The sequence below is a fragment of the Capsicum annuum genome, chromosome 1, assembly GCF_002878395.1.
Source record: "Capsicum annuum cultivar UCD-10X-F1 chromosome 1, UCD10Xv1.1, whole genome shotgun sequence".
Classification (NCBI taxonomy): Eukaryota; Viridiplantae; Streptophyta; class Magnoliopsida; order Solanales; family Solanaceae; genus Capsicum; species Capsicum annuum.
In genome coordinates, this window is record NC_061111.1 from 127,917,139 (window position 1) to 127,927,343 (window position 10,205).

At 35.4% G+C, this 10,205-nt stretch overlaps 2 protein-coding genes across 2 annotated transcripts; one reads left to right on the forward strand and one right to left on the reverse strand.

Annotated features, from left to right (window-relative positions):
- Positions 1-1,679: 1,679 nt before the first annotated feature.
- On the forward strand, positions 1,680-7,274 carry LOC107879238 (pumilio homolog 24). The gene is made up of 17 exons (XM_016726318.2): positions 1,680-1,980; positions 2,185-2,238; positions 2,984-3,045; positions 3,163-3,244; positions 3,328-3,451; positions 3,763-3,846; positions 4,038-4,152; positions 4,545-4,695; positions 4,775-4,888; positions 4,983-5,054; positions 5,216-5,266; positions 5,360-5,410; positions 5,517-5,624; positions 5,751-5,933; positions 6,137-6,211; positions 6,498-6,745; positions 6,825-7,274. Exons 1-17 carry the CDS (start codon positions 1,780-1,782, stop codon positions 6,934-6,936), a joined length of 1,887 nt encoding a protein of 628 aa, XP_016581804.1. The 5' UTR covers positions 1,680-1,779; the 3' UTR covers positions 6,937-7,274.
- A 66-nt stretch (positions 7,275-7,340) lies between these two features.
- On the reverse strand, positions 7,341-9,933 carry LOC107879243 (curved DNA-binding protein-like). Its single transcript, XM_016726323.2, has 4 exons — positions 9,495-9,933; positions 9,030-9,081; positions 8,886-8,953; positions 7,341-7,914 (listed from the first exon to the last, which is right to left on the reverse strand). The coding sequence occupies exons 1-4, from the start codon at positions 9,624-9,626 to the stop codon at positions 7,408-7,410; spliced, it is 759 nt and encodes a 252-aa protein (XP_016581809.1). The 5' UTR covers positions 9,627-9,933; the 3' UTR covers positions 7,341-7,407.
- Positions 9,934-10,205: the final 272 nt, after the last annotated feature.

Genomic DNA, 10,205 nt, shown 5'->3' on the forward strand with positions numbered 1-10,205 from the left:
TATAAATATAAATTAAATTATTATATTTAAAATTTTAAAACCAAATACTATAATTTTACTTTTTATATCTTTTATTAAAATAAAATATTTTCTTAAAAAAATAAAAAATTCTCATAATCAAACAACATAAAAAAATGGTCAATAATTACTCAGCTGAATCCATAAAAAAACGACCAAATAATTAAAAAAAAAAAAGTATTTGTTGGGACAGGAGGCTATCGATGACTAGTGCATGTATAGAAGGGTAGATTTCTTATTAGGGTTTGTTTATATTAGTTCCCACACACAAACAATGCGCTAGACGACTTATGCAACTCTTTGTTCTATTTCATTCATCATTGTGCAAATGGAAAAGGTACAAATATACCTCGAATTTTAATAAATGGTATATATATACTCTCCGTCATACTTTTGGTACAAATATATTCCTGTCGTTAATGATTTGGTACAAATATACCCTCCTAACCAACAGCGTGTCACGTGTCACGATCCTAGTCATTTACCCATTTTTATACGGAAAAGGTACAAATATACCCCTGAACTTTGATCAATGGTATATATATACCCTCCGTCATACTTTGAGTATAAATATACCCCTACCTTTAATGATTTGGTACATATAGGCCCTTCTAACTAACAACGTATCACGTGTCATGATCATAGCCATTTACCCATTTTTATTTATTTTACCTTCAAATAATTAATTCACTCTAATTAAAAATTCACTACCCGACCCATTATATTCCAACCCGATCCGATCCAAATTGAAGCTTTTGAGAGACACGTTTATGCCAAAAACTTCTGAGACTCAGAATTGAACGAAGGATTAATGCAAATGGCAGCGACGAACCAAATCTGAAGGCATTTTAACCCTACAAACGCGTTTCTTACCACTAAATCGATATCCCTAATAAATTTCGATCAGCCTTTGCATAAAATCATTCACATTTTCCTCCTGATGCAATGAACATTCAACTTATTTTCATTAAAATCTTGAAGTTCAATTACACAAAGTCAACTAATATAATTTGCAAATTGTGATTAGTTTTGAAGTATGCATCAAGAAGAATGCAAGATTAATATGCAGGAGTATGAATATATTGACATACAGAATGGTTTATAGAGGAAAAAAATCGACACATTCAATTTAATCTCACTAGAATGTGATTTCTTACTACGTTATAACCTCCAAGAGTCATTATAAAATAAGAACTTTCTCGCGTAAATATTTTGGCAGCATTAGTTGCCTCGTTTGCTTCTGCAGCTCTTAGAAGCTTTAGGCATACACGCGTGAAGCTTCAATTTGGATCGGATCGAATTGGGATGGAATGGGTCGGGTAATGAATTTTTAATTAGGATGGATTAATTATTTGGGAATAAAATAAATAAAAATGGATAAATTGCAAGGATCGTGACACATGGCATGCCTTTAATGAGAAGGTATATATGTACCAAATTATTAACTGTAGGGGTATATTTGTACCTAAAGTACGGAAGATATATATGTACCATTTATCAAAATTTGAGAGTATATTTGTACCTTTTTCGTAAATAAAAATGGATAAATTGCTAGGATCGCGACACATGATACGCCGTTAATGTGAAGAATATATATGTACCAAATCATTAGCCGCCGGGTATATTTGTAACGGAGGAATATATATACCATTTATCAAAGTTGCAGGTATATTTATTCCTTTTCCGGTCTGCAAAAGCCCAGAAAGCCCAGAAAGCTAAAACCCTCTGAAAACCTCTGTGGAAGCTAAAGTGTGAACAACAATGGCGGCAAAAAAGGAGGATTCCAAAAAGCGTAAGCATGCTCCACCAGCCGCTGCAAAATCAGCTCCCAAGAAACTCAAATCATCAACCGGAGGCAAGCTTCTGAATAAACCCCATAATAAATTGTCGGGAGACAAAAAGCAACAACCTAAGCCTCATGACCCAGTTGATACCAAGCGACAGCGTCGAATACAAGCAAAGGTATGCCATTATTTCTGTTAAGATTTTGGTGAAGGGGCAATTCCAACGGTGAAAAGATTGAAATTTCAGTCCCATAATCGTTTTTCTGCTTATTTTTTCTAAACTTTTGGTAATGTCACCAATTGTGTTGCTGAAAAATTAATAATTTTTAGTTGCTAAATCTTCTTATGCTTAGTATGGTATTGTGGAGTTTTTTTGGTGCAGGAGCTAGCTGAAGCAAGGAAGAAGAAGAGGAAGAAGCATTACACATTGGAGCAAGTACTGCATTTTCTTAAGCTCAAGTTACTTTTTTAAAGCTGTTTTGTCTTTTCAATCTGTATCTTGAATTTGTTCACAGTTGTTTCATATGAAATCTTTATTTTGTCAAGGTAAGCAATTTCTCCACAGATTTAAACTAAGCCAAGAGAAAATGGTATCTGTAAACAGCCCTTTTTAATCTATAATGATTTTGATAATAGTAATAAATGATGCCTTTATCTTATATTTAAAACTATAATGATAACAAGGGGTGAAATTTTTTTCATTTTTTGTTGTCTTTCTAGATATCTTTCATTTTGTCTTGTGGGATTACACGGGGTATGTTGTTGTTGTTGATGTTTTATTCCATCTTATTATCCCAGTGAAATTTATATTAACCTATCTATCACAAATGTAAGGATAGCTCAAAGTCACAAAAAGACTAAAGGGGTTTGGTGGGAAATTGTATTTGATATGAGGGCTTGGTTCCATGCAATTTGTCTTTAACATTTTAATTGAAATATTTCTTGATAGTACATTTAATAGTTTTGCACTTCTCATTGGATTTGGGCCTGTAAGACCTCAGCTCCATAAGTCAGCTTAGTATTGAATGTTTGTGAAATGTTTATTGTTTATCACCATGGTGCCTCAACCTTAACATGGCTTCATGAAAACTCTAGTAGTTGATTGTTTCTTTTGGCAGCTGTTTGTATTATATATATATATATATGCTCGGTTACTCATTCAGCCGTTGGTCTTATAATAGGAGCTCGCATCACTGTGGGAGAAGATGAGAACGCGAAATATTGCCAAAGAAGAAAGATCAAGGTGTGCTGTTAGACAACTTCAAATATTTGAGTTGATCCTAAATCTTGCCGAAAAATTGTAATTTATTTGTTACTTAGTCTTTATGATGTCTTTTTTTCTTTTTGTCCATTGATGCAGATTGGTGAGTGATGCTTTGAAGAAAATGAAAGGGAAAATCCCTGAAATAGCAAGCTCCCATGTTTCTTCTCGTGTTCTTCAGGTTCTACCCCCCCCACTTCTAGTTGATGGCAAGGATTTATAATATTCCTAATGGTTTTGCTAACTATTTTTTGTTAATGTTAGACTTGTGTGAAACATTGTACACAAGATGAAAGGATTGCTGTGTTTGTGGAGATTCGACCTCATTTTATCACTCTTGCCAGCAATACCTATGCAGTTCATCTGGTGACAAAGATGCTTGATAATGGTAGTCTTGTACTCCCTCCGTTCTCTTTTACTTGCCCACAATGGACTTGCACTACCTTTAATAAATAATAAATGAAGTGTATATTTTTACCATAATACCCATATTGATTGTGTATAGTCTAGAGTCTTGGGAAATAGTTTGAGGAATAAGTAATTTATGTTAAGGGTAAAACATGAAAAAAGAGTTTTTCTTGATATGCTAAAGTGGACAAGTAAAAGTGAAGGGAGTGAATACTAAATTATTTTTCTACGTAATTTCATCAACTAAAAGAAACTTATTTGCCCTTTTTTAACTTTTTCTTTGCTTTGCAGCATCCAAAAAGCAGCAGGCAGAATTTATTTCCTCTCTTCATGGGCATGTTGCTGCTCTTCTTAGGCATATGGTTGGTTCACTTGGTAAGATAAATTGTCCTATTGCTCTGAACTTGGATTTGATTAATTTTTGCCTCAGATTTCGTTTCTATTTTGCTCTATCCTGTATTTCTGTTAAAAAAATCAATTAATCAACTGTCGCCAGCCGTAATTTTGGGAGAAAGAATTTTTCCCCAGTAAAATTCCTAAAGAAAACACTGGTTTTACTTCTGCAGTTGTGGAACATGCATATCAGTTGGGAAATGCAGCTCAAAAACAAACTCTTCTGATGGAGCTGTATTCCCCAGAGCTTCAGTTGTTCAAAGATTTGATCTCAGTGAAGGAAGCAAAGTAAGTTCCAGCTGTTAACGAAAGCATGCTGCATGCGTACTTTATGTGATTTGGAAGTTTCTAGGTTGCGATGTTAGCTTGGGACATGTTCATATTTCTTCAACATGGATATCTTTATGACATTTTTTGTTTACTCCGCATTTCATTTTCTCTTAAGTATCCTTTTATTATTGGTCCTTCATCTGATGTTGTTCATTAAGTTGCAAATCACCTTACGCTGCGTATTGATAGCAAACTTGGGTGTAAAAACAGAAGCATGTTGCACCTAAATTTTATCAGATCATGTTGGTTCTTCTTTGATGAATATACTTTACATTGTACCTCATATTTGTACTTTAAGAATGCAATTGTTTCCTAATTTATCTGTTGTTCACATATTATGATACATCCAGGCTAGTTGATGTTATATCCAACCTACGGCTTCAAAAGGGTTCAGTCATACGACACATGACTTCTGTACTTCAACCTATTTTGGAGAAAGGAATACTAGACCACTCAATTATACATAAGGCAATTGTGGAGTACTTCACTATTGCTGATCGGGTACCTCAAAAACCTTAGTGAGATATTAATGAGTCGGCTTATGTGGATCATCCCTTTCTAAATTTAAGTCTGTTCTAAGTCTTCTGCTGCAGACATAATCCAGCAGTTGTCAAGTCCAGACCTTGTTCGGATGATTCACACAAAGGATGGATCCAAGATTGGGATATTCTGCATCAAACATGGGAGCGCAAAGGTTTTGGAGACTCTTTATATGTCTTAAAGTTTTCCTAGTGGATTTTCTCTAAGTGAATGGATTTCAAATGCGATTTGAAACCTTCCTGTTTTAGGAGCGGAAGAAAATCATCAAAGGGATGAAAGACAAGGTTGGAAAGATAGTTCGTGATAAATGTGGGACTTTGGTAAGCATGAATTTCTTGCATTTGCTAAATGCGTTGGTCTATTTCCGTCCATTGTGGCTTCTTTCAGATACTGTCGGGCTTTATCCATGCACCATCTCTCATTTATGTAGTGCCTTTATGCTCCGATTAGTTTCATAGTTTCCATTCTCAATAACTTTCAGGTGCTCGTCTCCATCCTTTCAATTGTTGATGACACTAAACTTCTATCAAAGGTTTGTTCCAGCTGTTTTTCCTAACGACTCTAGGCTGCAATCTGTTATTGAAGAGTTCCACTCTTAAAGCTGGTCACATTGAACACTTTGCAGGTCATCATTCGTGAACTTGAAGGAATTCTGAAAGAGCTTCTTTCAGATCAGGTTTGTCCTTCATTCGGTGTATGAGAACTTCTGCCTCCCGTCCCCCCTCTTTTGCACATGTGTCCTGTGAATATTTTATTGTGGTTGGTGGTTCTGTCTGTCACAGAATGGTAGGCGCCCATTGTTGCAGTTACTGCATCCAAATAGCTCGCGCCATTTCAGCCCTGATGAGCTAGCAGCCCTTGGTTCATCTGTTCCTTCACTTGTCACCAAGGTACTTTTCAAGCTTTTCGTGAAATTACGCCTCCATCCTATAAACAAATGTTTTTCATGAAATTCTTAAAGGGCCTTTAAGCAGTGCAGCTGAATTTAATGATTGTTTTTTCTTACAATTTGATAGATCCCCTCAGACGTAAATGTTGCTTTGGGTGAAGAAACAGAAGCTTCAGGGCTTGGTGAAGCTGGTGAAGAAGATAGCTGTCACACAGGTGCTGATGCCACCCAGAGTTCACATTTGAATGGAGGAAAGAAGGATCCTCTTACAAGGCGGCGAGAATTATTGGTCAATAGCGGGCTAGCTGAGGTCAATATTTTCTATTTTCTTATTCATGTATCTATGTAACCATTTTTTTTATTCTCAGTAATCAAACGTATCGTCTTGGCCGTTTCAATTTCTGTGATCTTTTCCTTCAGCCACTCTCCTTCAGTTTATATGAATCCTGTATTGCCTTCCTTTATGCACTCATCTTTATCCCCTTTACCAAGCAATCCTGATCAATAATGCAGAAACTCATCGATGCATGTTGTGAGATGGCGGTGGAATTGCTTAGATCAAACTTCGGTAAAGAGGTCATATATGAGGTATTTATTACCTGCTTAGTTTAGTAAAATTCATGTATTTTCGATGTAGCATTAGGTACCACTATGTCCTGAATAAATGTTGGATATCTTTGCTGAACTAGGCTTCCTTCTATTTTATTTTTAGACTTCATAGAAAACAACCCTTTGGGTTGAGTCATTACATGTTGCCCCCACTTTATCTCAAACAGTAGTTAATCGGGAATATAAATGCTTTTAGTGGTTGAAACATGCTAAATCTGTTGTTTGGCTATTGTGAAGATGTTCCACATATTTTGGTTTGATACAGGTTGCTATGGGAGGTGCTGACAGCATCCTTCGTCCAACTTTAGATGGAAAGCTGGAAACTTTACATGGTGTTATAGCATCTTTGGCAGCACAAAATAAAACGGAGGGATCAGATGAACAACATCTCTTTGAACACTTTCATTCTAGCAGGACCATCAGAAAACTGATCTTGGACTCCCCTTCTTTTGCCTGCACTTTGTATGAAAAGGCTCTGAAAGGAAAATGTTCAATTTGGGCTCATGGCCATAGGTTGGTTGGTTGAACTCATTTCCTCCTTCCAAGCAAATTAGCAGAGAAATCTCTTTCTGACTTATTTTACAATTTGCAGTGCGAAAGTAATTAGTGCGTTGTTGGAAACTTCTAGTTCTGTGGTACACAAGCTTGTGAAGAAGGAAGTGCAACCATTGGTAGATGATGGTATCCTCAAATTAGCCAAATGATCTACTAAGCAGAATGAGCCAACGATGAGGATGAACTTCTGGTTAAAACAATCTAGGAATTAAGTATCCAAGGTTATTATTAGATCAAGGAGTGCTTTGGACGATTTCCTGGCAAATGCCTTCACACTCAAATGTGAAGTTCTCTATTAAGTCAATGAATAGGTGATACAACAAAAGCGTTGTTATTTTTGTACCATATATAAAGATATGGGAACACTGTTGTACTGTTGAAATCTTGCATTGTTTCCTTATAGCCCTTTTCTATTAAATCAGTAGAACACGTTTTAGAGGTATTTGAAGTCTGATTTGTCAATGACATAAAGAAGTTGAGAACATCACTGAAACATCTTTTGCTAGTTGTAAGTTTTATTTTCACAGCAGTATGTTCCAAACACTGCCAGGAAAAGAATGGATTATTAGACAACCTACAGGAGATGAAAACTGCATCATAGAAAAGAAGCATAACAGCTTTTAGTTGTAGGACATATGCTTCGAGCTGGTTCTACTAAATCTATGTACATAGGCTTCCTTTTCTGATCTGGGCTGAAACACTGGGTAGCTAAAAACATGATCTTTCTCGATTCTTCTTTCCTGAAATCTATGAAACAACTTCCTATAATTGCTAGGATGAGGATAGCCTTGTAACTCATAATTCACTGGGTTGAAGATTGGTATCTCATTTTGTCTTATGAAAGTCTGAGGTTGGTTCATTGAGTAATTAGACTTGGCATTCAAGCAGGTGTTTATAACTGCAACTTCTTCAATAAATCTGGCTTTAAGTTCTTTAACACGTTGTGAAATGCTTCTGGAAACTGGCCGTGCCTTGTCCATTGGAGGAAATGTTTTGGCCACCTTTGCAGCATTTCCATGTCTAGGTGTTATTGCACTAGATTCTATGTAGCACTTTGGGCATATGTGGTTTCTTCTGTCTCTTTCAAATGCCTCTCTGCTTGCTTCATCCGTCAGGCAAACGTATGCCTGTACCAAAACAAGATGAGTCGTTTGGTAATAAATCAAAATGGTAATTATAGCTGCTATTTAGTCAAAAGATAAAATAAGGAGAAAAGAACTATTCATCAGTTTTGCTTACCAAACGAAAGGTACAAAAAGGAAGAGAAAAAGAGGAAGTTTGCTTCTACAGCAGTTTGAGTGCTAGCGACATTCTTTATCTTTATCCACTCGAAATTCATGCATAAGTCATTACTAACTACAACCACTTACTATTATGCATTTCAAATCATAAATTGTAAGCTATGAAGGACTTTACCATAAGGGGAAAAGATTTATAGGACTATTTTTGGATGACAAATTTCTCTTAAGGGAACACAAAACTGTAGTCACATTTTCCATGTAAATCAGAAATACAAATCTTCCTTAATTAACAAGGTAAAATACTTTTCACAATAGCACTTCATCTTAATCATACTTTGTGGGAGAAAATGCATAAAATTCCAAATCTTGGAGTACGTAAGTTATCTCTCCTTCCTAAGAATATATACCGGATAAAAAGAAAGTAAAAGAAGTGGCAAGGTAAGATATGAGGGGGTACAGAAACTTTAAAACCACTCAGAATCCAACTGAGCATGGTTTTTTATTTTAAAGCTATATTTTTGCATCCTGTGCGTACAATGGATGATTGTACTTATCCAATCAATAATTTAATATGATTGACAAATATTTCACTAAGTGGATTCTCCCTAATGAGGAACCATAACGAACTTGACTCTGTCCATAAAAAAGGCGACCCTCTTGACCGCCTCATTCTTCAACCATTAGATATGATTTTCGAAAGCTATCACTATAACTAAAAGGCAATGTCATAATAATGGAAATTTGAATCATAGTCCATAGACATTGCAGTTAGTCCATTGTCAGAGGGAGCATGAAAAAGTAGTAATACATAAATTAAATGAGAAACCAAGGTTTCATACATATGCCTATATGCCTACCTGGGAAACCAACTTGAATGCAATTTCTGCGTTGGGGTGTTTATTCTTATCTGGATGAAGCTGCAAAGCTATTTTCGAATTTAATTAGATGATCCCAGTAAACAGAGTTTGAAAATACAAGTTATGTTTGCAAATTAGTAGTACCTAGTTTACGGTATCGCTGCTTAATCACATCTGCGTCAGCACTCTCATCAACCTGATCAACGAAGAAATTAGAATCATCAAAACTCACCTAATTACAGAATTGAAATTCAAGATAGAGTCCCAAGGTTACAATGAGAATATAATTAGAGCGTGACGATCGAGTTCAAATTGATCAATTAGCAATATAATTGCATGTATGCATTGAGTTCTCAGTTTCTTGGTCAAGTACCATTGAATTCAATATCTGATGTTACTTCCTTGTTAACTATATATGTGAAAAGAAAAAAGGAAAAAAAAAAGGATTAGCGGTGAAGCCTTCATATTTGAACTGCAGTGTCATGAGTTGGAATGCCAGTGATCGAATTTTTGAACAACAAAAAACCAGTTCAGATATTCACCCAATAGTCACGAAGTACTTAAAAGGAGAATGAAGGCTGAAATGCCTGAATAAAGAGGCCTACTTACATCAAGAAGAAGATACCAGTCGATGAATGGCGAATCTGCGGGATACAGATGAGAAATTGAGAGATCACAAATTTCTGATGCCAAATGCCATTTTGAGTGCTCTGCAGATTTGTTTCCAGAATTTCTTCCCATGTCCAATGGGATTGAGCAATGATACTGAATTATGATTAGCTGTACTTGAATACGTATGTATGCGTACCAAATTCAAATGCAATGATACATACTTGAATATGTAGGTATACCAATGCAATGATGATTCATTATGATTACAGCTATATGGAATATGTATAGACGAGACTCTTGAGATCTACTTAAATTGAATTTAAGAATGGGTGGAGCGGTTAAGAAACAGAAGCGCACTATTTGCGGGGAGAGATGGACTACATTATTTGTTTTTTAGAAGTGGTTCAGTTGGGAGGGACGAAGAAAAGAATAGTTAGCGTAAGCGACTATACATCATTACAAGTTGCTAACGCATCTGTCTCAAAATTTGCTAAAAAAATTTGTATTAAAATAGTTTACATGTTTAAAAGATCAAGAAATAATTAATTATTTGTTTAACTTTATCCATAGTAATAATTATTCTAGAATTAAAAGACACGTAAATAAATGAAAATTAAAGAATTAACAAGGGATACACTAGTCAAATCATACTCTTAAATAATTTTTTATCAAGAATTGTGCAAAATATGTACATGCCAAGTATTTTGA